Source organism: Ranitomeya imitator, chromosome 3 (assembly GCF_032444005.1).
Source record: "Ranitomeya imitator isolate aRanImi1 chromosome 3, aRanImi1.pri, whole genome shotgun sequence".
In the NCBI taxonomy this organism is placed as follows: Eukaryota; Metazoa; Chordata; class Amphibia; order Anura; family Dendrobatidae; genus Ranitomeya; species Ranitomeya imitator.
This window is the reverse complement of record NC_091284.1, coordinates 687,178,460-687,194,520: the sequence shown is the minus strand read 5'-3', so window position 1 is coordinate 687,194,520 and position 16,061 is coordinate 687,178,460. Positions and strand designations below refer to the sequence as shown.

Sequence of the window (16,061 nt, the reverse complement as noted above, 5' to 3'; positions counted from 1 at the left end):
CTGGTTCACACCTTAAACTGGTGGTGCAGTGCTTCCTGAAAAGTTATCCAGGGTTATCCGACCTGCTCCTCAAAGTGCGCGGACTTTGCTCGCATATCCGCCGTTCGCCCGTACACTCAGCCGTATGCAGACCTATCAGCGGTCTTTGAACTTTCCCCAGCATCGCCTAATCATCGACGTTGCAACAAGGTGGAACTCAACACTGCACATGCTTCAGAGACTGTGCGAACAGAGGCGTGCTGTTATGTATTTGTGGGAGGATACACATACACGGACAGGCAGTAGGATGGCAGACATGGAGTTGTCAGGTGTGCAGTGGTCGATGGTACAAGACATGTGTCAAGTCCTTCAGTGTTTTGAGTAATGCACACGGCTGGTTAGTGCAGACAATGCCATAATAAGCATGAGCATCCCCCTAATGCGTCTGCTGATGCAAAGTTTGACGCACATAGAGGAGCAGGCGTCTGCAGCAGAGGAAGAGGAAAGCCTTGATGACAGTCAGCCATTGTCTGGTCAGGGCAGTGTACAGGACGAGGTAGCGGGCGAACAGGAGGAGGAGGACGAGGAGGATGATGGGGATGAGTATTTATTTAATGAGGAAGCTTCTCCGGGGCCACTGGAAATTGGTGGCGTGGCAAGGCCAGGTTCTGTTTTTTTGAGGGACACAAGTTACGTAGATTTGCCTGTAACTGCCCCTCAACCCAGCACAACCGCAGATTTGACAACTGGAACTTTGGCCCACATGGCGGATTATGCCTTACGTATCCTCAAAAGGGACCCACGCATTATTAAAATGATGACCGATGACGATTACTGGTTGGCCTGCCTCCTTGATCCTCGCTATAAAGGCAAATTGCAAAATATTATGCCACATTAGAACCTGGAACAAATATTAGCAACCAAACAATCATCTCTTGTTGACCGTTGGATTCAGGCATTCCCAGCACACAGCGCCGGTGATCGTTCTCACACGAGCTGCAGGGGGCAGCAGACCAGAGGTGTTAGAGGGGCAGAAATCAGAAGTGACGTTGGCCAGAGGGGTTTTCTGACCAGGTTGTGGAGTGATTTTGCTATGACCGCAGACAGGACAGGTACTGCAGCATCAATTCAAAGTGACAGGAGACAACATTTGTCCAGTATGGTTACTAACTATTTTTCATCCCTTATCGATGTTCTCCCTCAACCGTCCTTCCCATTTGATTACTGGGCATCCAAATTAGACACCTGGCCAGAATTGGCAGAATATGCATTGCAGGAGCTTGCTTGCCCAGCAGCTAGTGTGCTATCAGAAAGAGTATTCAGTGCTGCTGGTTCAATATTAACCGAAAAAAGGACTCTTCTGGCTACCCAAAATGTTGATGATCTAACCTTCATTAAAATGAACCACTACTGGATTTCGAATTATTTTGCCCCACCTTTCCCGGCTGACACCTAGCTTTCCAATGAAAAGGTCTTGCTTCTGGAATGCTCTGACTGAGTTTTCCAATCTCGTAATTTGCAGCAGCTGTTTGTCCAGCATACGACATGTTTACACCCCCCTAAATTGCCAAATTCCCACTACGGGGCCGTGGTCTCGCCACTTGGCGCAAGCACCCGTGAGAGTGCCGTTTGTGTGAAGAGGTGGGTGTGCACGCTTTTGGTCGACAGCACTGCCACTGGGTCCCTCATAGTACAATAAAGTGTCTCTGGCGGTGGTGGTTAGCAACCAACGTCAGACACACCGTTGTAACATGAGGGGCCCTGGGCCAGTACCGCCGGCCACAAGACAGTTTCCCCCCCCCCAGCTCAAACAGTGCTCTACGATTTGCAAAATTATCTCTCACAGCTCCACCAATGTTTAGTCTATGCGCTGACTTCCTTCAATGCCTGGCACTGACAATACCAATGTGTTGACATGTATGATGCTACTTAAAATAGTCAGGGGCAGTGTCCTATATTTACACCAGTAAATACTTTGAGCCAAATTACTAGGTCTGAAACTCAGCAGAGGAGCCCACCCCTGTACCTAAGTATGCCACCCTTTTGTTTTTTGGTTTTGTTGTATTGCGAGACATTAACATCTATTTATTTGTTGGGAGACTGTCAGACTCTCATTACAATCGTCCTCCGCTGACAACAACAATGCTGCCTGTGTACCCCTGCAAGATAATTCCAAGTGCATAGAGCCTACTTTTGTTATGTTAGGCCTACTGTTATGACCTGGTGGTTAGGCGCACCCGGAATGACCTGATAGTTAAACCTCATACAGGACGAGCTCTGGGATGTGGGAGCTCTGCTGACCGCAAGCCCTAATCCTATCACACACACTAGAAATAGCCGTGGAGCGCTCCTGACCAGACCTAGGCGCCTAGTCACAGCCTAAGAACTATCTAGCCCTAGAGATAGAAAATAAAGCCTACCTTGCCTCAGAGAAATTCCCAAAAGGTAAAGGAAGCCCCCCACATATATTGACTGTGAGTAAAGATGAAAGTCACAAACGCAGAAATGAAACAGGTTTCAGCAAAGGGAGGCCAGACTTACTAAATAGACAGAGGATAGGAAAGGTAACTTTGCGATCAGCACAAAAACCTACAAAAGACCACGCAGAGTGTGCAAAAAAGACCTCCGCACCGACTCACGGTGCGGAGGGGCCACTCTGCATCCCAGAGCTTCCAGCTAGCAAGACAAAATCATGAAAACGAGCTGGACAAGAAAACAGTGAACAAATAATGACTATCAGGAACTTAGCCTCTGCAGGAGAAGGCAGGTCACCAGAGAGATCCAGGAGCGAACTGAACCAATGCAAAAACATTGACAGCTGGCATGGAGTAACGATCTGAGAGGAGTTAAATAGAGCAGTCAACCAAAGGATAAACCACGTCACCTGTGTAAGGAACCTCAGAAGCAGCAGCTTCACTCACAGCCACCAGAGGGAGCCCATAGACAGAACTTGCCAAAGTACCATTCACGACCACAGGAGGGAGTTCAACAACAGAATTCACAACAGTACCCCCCTTGAGGTGGGGTCACCGAACCCTCACCAGAGCCCCCAGGCGGATCAGGATGAGCCAAATGAAAGGCACGAACAAGATCGGCAGCATGAACATCAGAGGCAAAAACCCAGGAATTATCTTCCTGACCATAACCCTTCCACTTGACCAGGTACTGGAGTTTCCGTCTCGAAACACGAGAATCCAAAATCTTCACCACCACATACTCCAACTCCCCCTCGACCAACACCGGGGCAGGAGGATCAACGGAGGGAACCATAGGCGCCACGTATCTCCGCAACAACGACCTATGGAACACATTATGGATGGCAAAAGAAGCTGGAAGATCCAAACAAAATGACACAGGATTAAGAACTTCAGAAATCTTATATGGTTCAATGAAACGAGGCTTAAACTTAGGAGAGGAAACCTTCATAGGAACGTGACGAGATGACAACCAAACCAAATCCCCAACACGAATTCGGGGACCAACACAACGCCGGCGGTTAGCGAAACGTTGAGCCTTCTCCTGGGACAATGTCAAATTGTCCACCACATGAGTCCAAATCTGCTGCAACCTGTCCACCACCGCATCCACACCAGGACAGTCCGAAGGCTCAACCTGCCCTGAAGAGAAACGAGGATGGAAACCAGAATTACAGAAAAAAGGAGAAACTAAAGTAGCCGAGCTGGCCCGATTATTAAGGGCGAACTCAGCCAAAGGCAAGAAAGACACCCAATCATCCTGATCAGCAGAAACAAAGCATCTCAGATATGTCTCCAAAGTCTGATTAGTTCGTTCGGTTTGGCCATTAGTCTGAGGATGGAAAGCCGAAGAAAAAGACAAATCAATGCCCAGTCTTGAGGGTCACCACGCAACAAAGAAATAATGATTTTTACCTGTTGAACGGGGTCACCAGAGAAGCAGGGTTTCAAAGCTAGAAACAGTTTACAATTATTTTTCAAATTCAAGAACCTAGATCTATCCCCAGAAAATAAGTCAGGAATAGGAATTTTAGGCTCTAACATAGGATTCTGAACCACAAAATCTTGAATGATTTGTACCCTTGCAGAGAGATGATCCATACAAGAGGACAGACCTTGAATGTCCATATCTACACCTGTGTCCTGAACCACCCAAAGGTCTAGGGGAAAAGAAAGACAAAACACAGTGCAAAGAAAAAAAAATGGTCTCAGAAGTTCTCTTATCCCTCTATTGAGATGCATTAATACTTTAGGCCAGTTGTACTGTTATGACCTGGTGGTTAGGTGCACCCGGAATGACCTGATAGTTAAACCTCATACAGGACGAGCTCTGGGATGTGGGAGCTCTGCTGACCGCAAGCCCTAATCCTATCACACACTAGAAATAGCCATGGAGCGCTCCTGACCAGACCTAGGCGCCTAGTCACAGCCTAAGAACTATCTAGCCCTAGAGATAGAAAATAAAGCCTACCTTGCCTCAGAGAAATTCCCCAAAGGTAAAGGAAGCCCCCCACATATATTGACTGTGAGTAAAGATGAAAGTCACAAACGCAGATATGAAACAGGTTTCAGCAAAGGGAGGCCAGACTTACTAAATAGACAGAGGATAGGAAAGGTAACTTTGCGATCAGCACAAAAACCTACAAAAGACCACGCAGAGTGTGCAAAAAAGACCTCCGCACCGACTCACGGTGCGGAGGGGCCACTCTGCATCCCAGAGCTTCCAGCTAGCAAGACAAAATCATGAAAACCAGCTGGACAAGAAAACAGTGAACAAATAATGACTATCAGGAACTTAGCTTCTGCAGGAGAAGGCAGGTCACCAGAGAGATCCAGGAGCGAACTGAACCAATGCAAAAACATTGACAGCTGGCATGGAGTAACGATCTGAGAGGAGTTAAATAGAGCAGTCAACCAAAGGATAAACCACGTCACCTGTGTAAGGAACCTCAGAAGCAGCAGCTTCACTCACAGCCACCAGAGGGAGCCCATAGACAGAATTCGCCGAAGTACCATTCACGACCACAGGAGGGAGTTCGACAACAGAATTCACAACAGCCTACTAAGCCTGTCTGCGGTCCCTCCTTCCAATAGTCCTCCACTGACCAGACCACTGCTGCCCGTGTACCCCTGGAACCTATTTTAAAGTGCCTATAGCCTACTTTTGTTATGTTAGGCCTACTAAGCCTGTCTGCGGTCCCTCCTTCCAATAGTCCTCCACTGACCAGACCACTGCTGCCCGTGTACCCCTGGAACCTATTATTAAGGGCCTACAGCCTACTTTTGTTATGTAAGGCCTACTAAGCCTGTCTGCAGTCCCTCTTTCCAATAGTCCTCCACTGACCACACCACTGCTGCACGTGTACCCCTGGAACCTATTTTAAAGTGCCTACAGCCTACTTTTGTTATGTTAGGCCTACAAAGCCTGTCTGCAGTCCCTCCTTCCAATAGTCCTCCACTGACCACACCACTGCTGCCCGTGTACCCCTGAAAGCTATTTTAAAGTGCCTACAGCCTACTTTTGTTATGTTAGGCCTACTAAGCCTGTCTACGGTCCCTCCTTCCAATAGTCCTCCACTGACCACACCACTGCTGCCCGTGTACCCCTGGAACCTATTTTAAAGTGCCTACAGCCTACTTTTGTTATGTTAGGCCTACTAAGCCTGTCTGCGGTCCCTTCTTCCAATAGTCCTCCACTGACCAGACCAATGCTGTCCGTGTACCCCTGGAACCTATTTTAAATTGCATAGAGCATCCTTTTTTCAATTGTAGGCGTACTAAGTCTGTCTGCGGTCCATAATTGAAATTGTCCTCCACTGACCAGAGCAATGCTGCCTGTGTACCCCTGTAACCTTTTTTAAACTGCATTGAGCCAAATTTTTTGTTTAAGGCCTACTACCTGTGTCTGTCTGCGCCACTCAATACAGCTGTCCTCCTCTGAAAAAAGCTGAGTGTCAATAGTCTGGTTTTCAGCCTATAGGAATTTGAAAACTGCATTGGGGCTACTACTTCGGTAGGGCCTACTAACGGTGTCTGCCGCTCCAAGGTGTTCTCCAGGTTGCCTCTCCATAGCTTCCATCTTCTAGCTCTCGTTAAGTAGTTGTTGAAACAACACTGCATTAGGCCTACAAGTTGGGTCTGGGTTGTAGAGACGGTGTCTTCCGCTCCAAGGTGTTCTCCAGGTTGCCTCTCCATAGCTTCGATCTTCTAGCTCTCGTTAAGTAGTTGTTGAAACAACACTGCATTAGGCCTACAAGTTGGGTCTGGGTTGTAGAGACGGTGTCTGCTGCTCCAAGGTGTTCTCCAGGTTGCCTCTCCATAGCTTCCATCTTCTAGCTCTCGTTAAGTAGTTGTTGAAACAACACTGCATTAGGCCTACAAGTTGGGTCTGGGTTGTAGAGACGGTGTCTTCCGCTCCAAGGTGTTCTCCAGGTTGCCTCTCCATAGCTTCTATCTTCTAGCTCTCGTTAAGTAGTTGTTGAAACAACATTGCATTAGGCCTACAAGTTGGGTCTGGGTTGTAGAGACGGTGTCTGCCGCTCCAAGGTGTTCTCCAGGTTGCCTCTCCATAGCTTCTATCTTCTAGCTCTTGTTAAGTAGTTGTTGAAACAACACTGCATTAGGCCTACAAGTTGGGTCTGGGTTGTAGAGACGGTGTCTTCTGCTCCAAGGAGTTCTCCAGGTTGCCTTTCCATAGCTTCTATCTTCTAGCTCTTGTTAAGTAGTTGTTGAAACAACACTGCATTAGGCCTACAAGTTGGGTCTGGGTTGTAGAGACGGTGTCTTCCGCTCTAAGGTGTTCTCCAGGTTGCCTTTCCTGAGCTTCTATCTTCAGGCTCTTGTTAAATAGTTGTTAAATGGAACAACTGCATTTGGCCTACTAGTTGGGTTGGGGCCTACTAACAGTGTGTGCGGCTCCTTGCTGTTCTCCTGGTTTCCTGTACTGAAATTCAATTTTCAGGCTCTCGTTAAGTAGTTGTTAATGTTAGACTGCATTTGGCCTACTAGTTGGGTTGGGGCCTACTATCGGTGTCTACCGCTCCTTGTTGTTCTCCTCCACTGAACAAAGCTGTGCCGCCTGTTTACTACTGTTGCCAATTTTGAACTGCATTTAGACTACTTACTGATTTGGGCCTACTCTCTGTGTCAGCCTCTCATTACAGTTGTCCTCCACTGCAATGCCCCCTGGTTAGTCCTGTTACCAATTTTAAACTGCATTTAGCCCACTTTATTCTTTGGGCCTATATCTGTGTTTCCTCCTCATCCTGCCCATTGCCCAGCCAGTGATAGATGAGTCTGCTGGTACATTGACCCATAATGCAACATTCCCCGTGCACGCTACACAGCAAGATTGTGACCCTTCTGAAAGTCAGGTTCCTCTTCCCGCATACCATACCACCTTACACGGGGACAAAGAGGAAGGTGCAGATGAAAGTACAGGTTCCTTCATCAGGTGGGGGGAGGAACACTCGTTGGCAACGTCACTGGCACAGGGCCCCTCATAGTACGCAAAAGTGTCGCTGCCGGTGGGAGGCGCCCCCGCCGTGCAAACACACCGCCGTACTTTGAGGGGCCCTGTGCCAGTGCCAGTGCCAACGAGTGGGCCCCCCTGCTTGCTCAGGATCACAGCACTTGCAAAGTTGAAATACTTACCTCTCCCTGCTCCACTGCCGTGACGTGGTCCAGATTTCCTGGGCCCACTAAATACTTGAACCAGCCCTACCCCCCACAACTTTAGCCAAATGACCCCCAATTTCCAATGCCTTACTATTATTATAAGGTAAATTAAGATTGACAAGCTTCAGTAACAAGAATGGATGTTTTTGCCATTAAAATGGGTACTGTACATGTTTTCCTGGCCTCCACTCACTGCCGACTATGCTCCCCCATTGACTTGCATTGGGTTTCGTGTTTCGGTCGATCCCCGACTTTTCGCGATAATCGGCCGATTCCACTCGACTCGACTGTTGAGATAGTCGGGTTTCGCGAAACCCGACTCGACCCTAAAAAACTAAAAGTCGCTCAACCCTAATGGATGCCTCTAACATGGGCCTAAGAGTGGTGCTGTCAAAGGAGTTGAACTGAGAGGAACATCCAATCATCTACCTAAGAATGAAACTCATCACGGTTGAAAAAAATATAGCGTAGTGGAGAAGGAGTGTCTCGCCATTTTGTGGGCCTTGGAGTCCCTATGCTATTATTTACTTGGTCGACTGTTTCGCTTGGTGACAGACCATTCACCCTTGGTATGGATGAGAAATGCCGAGGAGAGGAATGCTTGGGTCACCAGATGGTTTCTTTCTCTACAGAACTTCAATTTCACCTTGGAACCTCGAGCAGGGAAGTTGCAGGGAAATACGGCTGCCCTGTCATGGGCCCCCTGTATGGTGACAAATAGGGTGAAACCCGACCCGACCCCTGTGTGGAGTCGGCCATGAGGTCGGCGATCTTCTGAATCTGGTATCGGAATTCCGATACCGAGTTCCGATATGTTTGCAATATCGGAAATCGGTATCAGAATCCATATTTAAGTGTAAAAGAAAGAATTAAAATAAAAAATATTGCTATACTCACCCTCTGACGCGCCCTGGTACTAACCGGCAGTCTTCCTTCCTTAGAATCAGCGCTTGAAAGACCTTCGGTGACGTCGCGGCTTGTGATTGATCGCGCGACGGCCCATGTGACCGCTCACGCGACCAATCACAAGCCGCGACGTCACCGAAGGTCCTTCAAGAGCTGATTCTTAGGAAGGAAGGCTGTCGGAAAGAAGCAGGGCGCGTCCGAAGGTGAGTATATTCTTATATTCACCGAAGGTCTTTCGAGCGCTGATTCTAAGGAAGGAAGGCTGCCGGTTAGTACCAGGGCACGTCAGAGGGTGAGTATAGCAATAATTTTTATTTTAATTCTTTCTTTTACACTTAAATATGGATCCCAGGGCCTGAAGGAGAGTTTCCTCTCCTTCAGACCCTGGGAACCACAGTAACCCATTGCAATGCATTGGGTTTCGGGTTTCGGCCGACCCCGACCCCGACTTTTTTCTAGGATCGGCCGATTTCACTCGACCTGACTTTTGAGAAAGTCGGGTTTCGTGAAACCCGACCCAATCCTATAAAAGTAAAGGTCGCTCAACCCTAGTGACAAACCTTCAACCTCACAAGATTGAACAGGGGTGTGTGTGAGGCAGCGACAGTTGTTATATGCGAGGGCCAATATGTGTCCACAAGGATGCGCATAGAAGCAGATTGAGGCTGCTGGAGTGCATTGCAGTCACAGACATAGCTGTGATTGCTGTGCAAAATGAAAGTAAGGATGGTCTTAAGCAAGCTATCTGCCCAAGGCAAAATTAAGAAAACTCAGCATGGACTCTTACTTCTGGAGCGAACTGCAGGATGGTAGTGGGGCTCTGCAAGGTTCAGCCTGTGTGAAGTAACACGGAGCCAAGCGAAGCCAAAAGGCCTGGCACCCCTCAGCGTGACATGGCGGTGCAGTCGTCCACCGCAACCATTCTCGGATTAGGACTGTTTCCGGAAGATTCCATGTGCTGTTTCTTTTGTGAGTTTTTTGTACATTAAAAGACATTTGCTTTGAACTTTCCTGTGGTCCTGCCTATCTGTTACACTGCACCAACCCTGCTGCACTACAGGTGCAAGTCAGAAGTGGTTTTTTGGAGCCATCAGGTCATGGCTGCGTGTTGCAGTCAGGACTTCCCTCCAACAATCGTGATTTAATAACCTGGTAAATGCTGCTCTCAAACTAACAGCAACATTTTATGACATTTAGCACGTGTCGGCATTGGGACACGTCATTGCTGATGGGTTCCTATGACGGTAAGCGGTCTGCTGAAGACCCCTGTGATTGTCATTATGGAGCTCCCTTGAAATTCTGCCTTTGGCTGGGCTTCAAAGGAGATTATGATTTTTGCTACATGTTTTCACAGTATTTGTTAGTCCCCTTAGACTTGATGATTGCAGTAAAATACTGTTAATTGTAAAAAGATTTAACAAGTATGAAAAAAATAAACGCACAAATCACCCTTTCCCACATTTATAAATAAAGATATTTAAAAAATTAAAAAAATGTTTTTTTTTGGGTGCCGGAATTCCATGAAAAATTCCTTAACAAGTGAACAAAACATCACATCTGTCCCAAAATATTTTTTTCACCACTAAAATAATTATAAAAAAAACTGGACATGTTTGGTACTGTATTGCCGTAGTCGTACTGATGAGGAAAATCATATTGCAAGGTCATTCTTAACACAAAATATATACTTCAAAAAATTCCCAAAAAACAATGTCAGACTTATGTTTTTTTAACAATTTATCCACATTTGGAATGTTTTCCCGTTTTCCAGTACACTATGTGGTAAAATTAATGTGCAACTTGTTCCACAAAAACAAGCCCTTATGTGTCTATGTGAACAGAAAAATAAAAAAGTTATGGCTTTGGGAAGAAAAAATGGAAGTGCAAAAATGGAAATTGGCCGCGTTGTGATGGAGTGAACCAAGTCTGTCCTCACAGAATGACTGTTAAAACCAAAAACAGGCACTCGGTGCACCTTTGGCATGGACAAACATTTACAGGGAATATGTCAGCAAGTTTTTGCTATGTAATTGCAGCGCCCCAGAGTCCTGGTTCGTTGCAGTAATGTTATTCTTCCACCAGGGGGAGTGATGTTACATCTGAAGGCAATGAAGGAGATCTGTCCAGGTATCACAACCACACAACACACTTCACACTTCAGCCACCAGGGGGAGCAAAGGTTCTATCTACTAGGCCACTCCTCACAGTTAGGTAAAACTGGTAGTTGGAGGGAAAGTTGGAGAGTTCCTAGCTGGGGACCGAGACAAAAAGGTCTCCAGGTTGAGCTGGCTGGAGTGATCTCCAGTCAGATTCAGACTGCGGTCTGAGGAGGACGAGGGTACACGGAGCTGCGCCTGCATCCCATGCGGCAGCATCCTAAGAAAGGACACGAAGGGAATTGTGTTGCAGTGAGTGAGCAGCGAAGTCATATCAACAGGAGTGGAACATCAGAGGGAGACCAGCTAGAAGCAAGCTGCCTCCTTCTGAAGCGCAGAACCGGTAGCCAGAATACCGAGGGAGTAATAGACTCTACGCTTTACTTCAGAGACTGGCAGGGCAGTTGATTCCACGTTGGCTGTCCGACCCATCATACACAGGAGGCACGGTGGCAACTTGTGGAGGCCGGGGAATCTCTAGGGTCCCTGTAAAAAAGCCTCAGGCCACCAGTCATACGTGTTTTGTTCTATCCGACTACGGGGAACTGTGAGGGGAGTAATAACAGTGAGGACCTTATTGGAGCTTATGCAAGTAGGGACCTACTGTGTTACTGTGCGCAGAGGAAGGCTATTGAATTCCACCTGGATAAGGGGACTCTGGATTTGCCTTCAGACCAGCCGGACTCTGTCTACCCTGTGGTCCCTACCCTGGACTGTGGATGCTGAAGCATTCAGTAAAGGTAAAGAGACTGCAACTTTGTATCCTCGTTATTCACTGCACCTTACATCATCCACGATCCACCATCTACACTCTGGGAAGCCCTGGGGACATATTTCACCTGTGGGAAGGTATACCATCTAGCTGCCATAACATCACCCCAGTGGACCCCTAAGCAGCGTCGGTCACCCTGACCGAATACCACAGGTGGCGTCACAAACATTATCCCTTTAAAGACCTTTCCCCCACAAATTCAATGGACGTCCCCTAGGGCCACGGACCGGGTCAGCCACCGTGACATCCCCACTGAGAACAGAAGGACCCGGTATTGAGTTCCCCATGGCCCTTGGGGGCGCTCCATAATGTGACAGCATAATGAGGTGGGGACATGGAGCGCCCCCAAGGGCAGTGGGGTACTCGGTACCAGGTCCTTCGATTCTCAGGGGTATGTCACGGTGGCTGACCTAGTCTGTGGCCCTTGGGACGTCCGTGTAAATGGGAAAGGTCTTTAAAGGGGATATGTTCGTGACGCCACCTGTGGTATTCGATCAGGATGACCGACGCTGCTTTAAGGGGTCCACTGGGGTGATGTTATGGCAGCTAGATGGTATACCTTCCCACAGGTGAAGTATGTCCCCAGGGCTTCCCAGTGTGTAGATGGTGGATAGTGTGAGGCGCAGTGAAGAACGAGGACACAAGGTTGCAGTCTTTTTACTTTTTACTGCAGGCTTCAGCATCCACAGTCCAGAGTACCAGATCACAGGGCAGGCAGAGTCCGGCCGGTTTGGAGGCAAATCAAGAGTCCCCTTGTCCAGTAGAAATCAGTAGCCTTCCTCTAGCACCTTGGTGTTAAGCCTCTCATAAGGTCCTCACAGATGTTGTAGATGTTGTTGATGTTATGTCTCTCTCTCTGTCCACAGATGGATAGGACAAACTCGTATGACCGGTGGCTTGAGGCGTTTTACATGGACTCTATCATGCCCCAGCCTCTAAGCGGTGCTACCTTGCCTCCTGGGTGTAGGGGCAGATCAGTAACATGAAATTAGCTGTCCTGCCAGTCTCTGGAGCAAGGCATAAAGGACTGTTGAACCCTCGGTGTTCCGGCTACCAGGATCCTGCACCTTAGAAAGAGGCAGATTGTGTAGGGCAGAACTCCTCCTGGCATCCACTCCTTTGCTATGACTTCTTCATCCTCTCTGCAATACAGTTCTCCTTCCGTGTCTCTTTCTTGGAAGCTGCTGCACTTAGGGCAGGCACAGCCCCGTGTCCTTCTGTCTCGGCGTCTGACAGGCTCCTACCCCTGCCAGGGACCAACTACCTGAGCAAAGCTCAGCCAGCAACTGCCTAACTTCCTCCCCAGGCAACCAGTTTTACCTAAGTGTGAAGAGTGCCCTAATAAATAGGAGCATAGCTCCCCCTGGTGGCCTGGAGTGCAAAATGTGCTGCATGTTTGTGATACCTGGATTTCAGTTGTCCTTCTTTGCCTCCAAACATAACATCACACCTCCCTAGAGGAGAATGATATTACTGCAGCGGCCAGGATCCTGGGGCACTGTAGACACATACCGAGATTCCAGCGGTGACAATTTCTCCTGATTATATTGAAAATACAGTAAGTGACACATCGCTGGAATCAGGCTCTCTTCACCTACATCATGGTGCTCTCAGAATACATAGCAAAAACCTGATAATGGATTTCTTTTTATGTGCACCTTTCCACCTACTTGTTTTCCATCTATCTCTGCCTTTTTATGGCTCTATAAAGCAAATGCTGTCAATCAAAGAGAGCAAAGGGGGTGGAGATAAAGGGAAACAAGTAGATGGGGAGAAGCACTTAAATGTGTGTCCACAGCAAGGGAACACCGAGTGCCTGTACTTGGTTTAAACAGTCATTCTGTGTTGACAGATCCCTTTAATAGCAATATACTGGCAAGCGCAAAAGGACGAGAGTATACAGCTGTGATCATATAGCTGCCTGAGTGAGCATGGTGATCTGGGGAAGATTGCTAGTGTCACAGTTCATCTTCAGATTGTAAATTCCATTGACTCCGTTGTATGACAGTGTTCACAAAGGTATTTTTGTTTGTTTCATACTGCATGAAATATTGCACATTTCTAAAGTTGTGATATTTTTATGTAATTTTTAAACAATTTCTTTTTACGCACCTTGTTGATTTATCAATTTAAGGTAAATTAAAGAGCCCATATTGAGGTTCATAGAGCACTTACTTACCCAAGCAAAATACAGTTTGATAAAATGCAACTGAGTTAAACTGCAATGAAATAATAGGACATTTGTGTATAGGGACATATTTATTATATCATTTCCAGATACATTTATTATGTAATGTGCTTTTAGAACAGAACAATCACGTTTAATGAGCGGGCAGATATTTAAGCACTTTTTGCTGGCTTAGGAGATTGAGCACCTATAAGGAAATCAGTAATCATTGCAGGAAAGTAAGAAAGGGGGAGGTAAAAGAGTTTGGCATCCCATCCAGCAGAATAACGCGTCTTGGGGTGGACAGCAGTCAGCGCATGCTCCATGCAGTCTGTGACTAGAGACAAATTGGTGCTGGACGTCGACAAAGTCAGATCAACAAGGCTACAATCTGAACAAAGAAATAGAAAACAAGATTTGTTACAAATATTACATTCAGAGCAGGTAGAAAACTCTTTATTCTATGGAAAAATATTATCTAAAACCAATCTATATGTCATCTGTGCACTTTCTGACTAAGGTCAACATTATATTGCTTGGCCGTGCTGTCTCTGAATTTATCATTTACTTTAGAGTGTCTTTCAGTTTTTTATGCATTGTAAAAGCTCAGATGACGGATAAAGATAGTAGGAACAACTCCATTAATACCCTCGATTTGGCTGCTTACGCTAGTTTATTTCAATGTGGTGAAAGGATATATCTGCAGCTAGGCATCCCTGGCAACAAAGGAGAAGACATGTTTAATGCCGGAAGTTCAAACACAAAAGCTTTGGAAAAGGTTTCCCTGCTTTATCTTGAAGGTGTTTAATCGATTGTCCCATTACAATGAGATTCTCAGAAACTGATGATGAACTGTCATTTCATCAGCATGTTACATCAAGAACATAGAGAAAATTTATTGACAAGCTAATTAGAAAATTGCAATACATATTTGTAAAAAATCGTGGCTGAAGCAATCAGGAAAATGTATAAGTCCAAGTGCTTCTCACAAAATTAGAATACATTCAAAAAGCTAATTTATTTCAGTTCTTCAATACAAAAAGTTAAACTCATATAATATGGAGTCATTACAAGCAGAGTGACCTACTGCATTTCAAGTGTTTATTTCTGTTTATGTTGATGATTATGGCTCACAGCCAATGAAAAGCCAAAAGTCATTATCTCAGTAAATTAGAATACTTTATAACACCAGCTTGAAAAATTATTTTAAAATCCTAAATGTTGGCCTACTGAAAAGTATTTTCAGTAAATGCACTCAATACTTGATTGGTGCTCTGTTTGCATCAATTACTGCATCAATGTGGTGTGGAATGGAGGAGATCAGCCTGTGGCGCTGCTGAGGTGTTATGGAAGCCCAGGTTGCTTTTATAGCAGCCTTCAGCTTGTCTGCATTGTTGGGTCTGGTGTCTCTCATCTTCCTCTTGACAATAACTCATAGATTTTCTGTGGGGTTAAGGTCAGGCAAGTTTGCTGGCCAATCAAGCGCATTGATACTGTTCTTTTTAAACCAGGTATTGGTACTTTTGGCAGTGTGGATAGGTGCCATATCCTAATGGAGAATTAAATTTCCATCTCCGAAAAGCTTGTTGGCAGAGGGAAGCATGAAGTGCTCTAAAATTTTCTGGCAGATGGCTGTGCTGACTTTGGTCTTGATAAAACACAGTGGACCTACACCAGGAGATGACATGGCTCCCCAAAACATCACTGATTGTGGAAACTTCACACAAGACCTCAAGCAGCATGGATTGTGTGCCTCTCCACTCTTCCTCCAGACTCTGGGGCCTTGATTTCCAAATAAAATGCAAAAATTACTTTCATCTGAAAACAATACCTTGGACCACTGAGCAACAGTCCAATAGTTTTTCTCTTTGGCACAGGTAAGACACTTCTGGTGTTTTCTATTGGTCATGAGTAGCTTGACACAAGGAATGCGACACTTGTAGCCCATGTCCTGGATACATCTGTGTATGGTGGCTCTTGAAGGAATGCCTCTGTCATGGTTGTGGACAGGGTTCCTTCCCTGTCCTTTTGGGGTTAATTTGTACAGCCTTCTTCTGGTTTGGGGAGGGCTATATTTACCCGTCTTCATCTGGAGATCCTTGCCAGTGATACATCTGTCTTGGCTGTGTGTCTGACCCCCTGGTGTTTTTGCATACTGTTATCCGGTTGCTTTCTTGTGTATGACTCGGTCTGTTTTCTCGTTCTGTGCTTTGCCTTGTGACTCTGTGCTAATTGTCTGTTTCTGGCTCTGACCTTTAACTTGGTACTCTAACTTCCTTCCTGTCTGACCGTTTGTACTGCACCACTATCTTCGGCTCCCCAACCTTTTTGCTATGTCCTAACCACGTTTACGTCTCACCCTTTTGGCACTTCTTCGATCTCCCAGCTTGACTTCGGCACGTTCAGACTACTCTCCGTCTCCGCCGGTC

General features: G+C 46.5%; 1 protein-coding gene across 3 annotated transcripts in view; it reads right to left on the bottom strand.

The window, feature by feature from the left end:
• Window positions 1-13,705: 13,705 nt before the first annotated feature.
• LOC138670814 (retinol dehydrogenase 7-like) overlaps window positions 13,706-16,061 on the bottom strand; it is a 46,206-nt gene continuing 43,850 nt past the window's right edge. For all 3 annotated transcript variants that reach the window (XM_069758507.1, XM_069758506.1, XM_069758505.1), the window contains exon 5: window positions 13,706-14,023. In XM_069758507.1, the coding sequence (XP_069614608.1) occupies window positions 13,806-14,023 (218 nt within the window). In that variant the 3' untranslated portion in view covers window positions 13,706-13,805. The remainder of the gene's footprint in view (window positions 14,024-16,061) is intronic.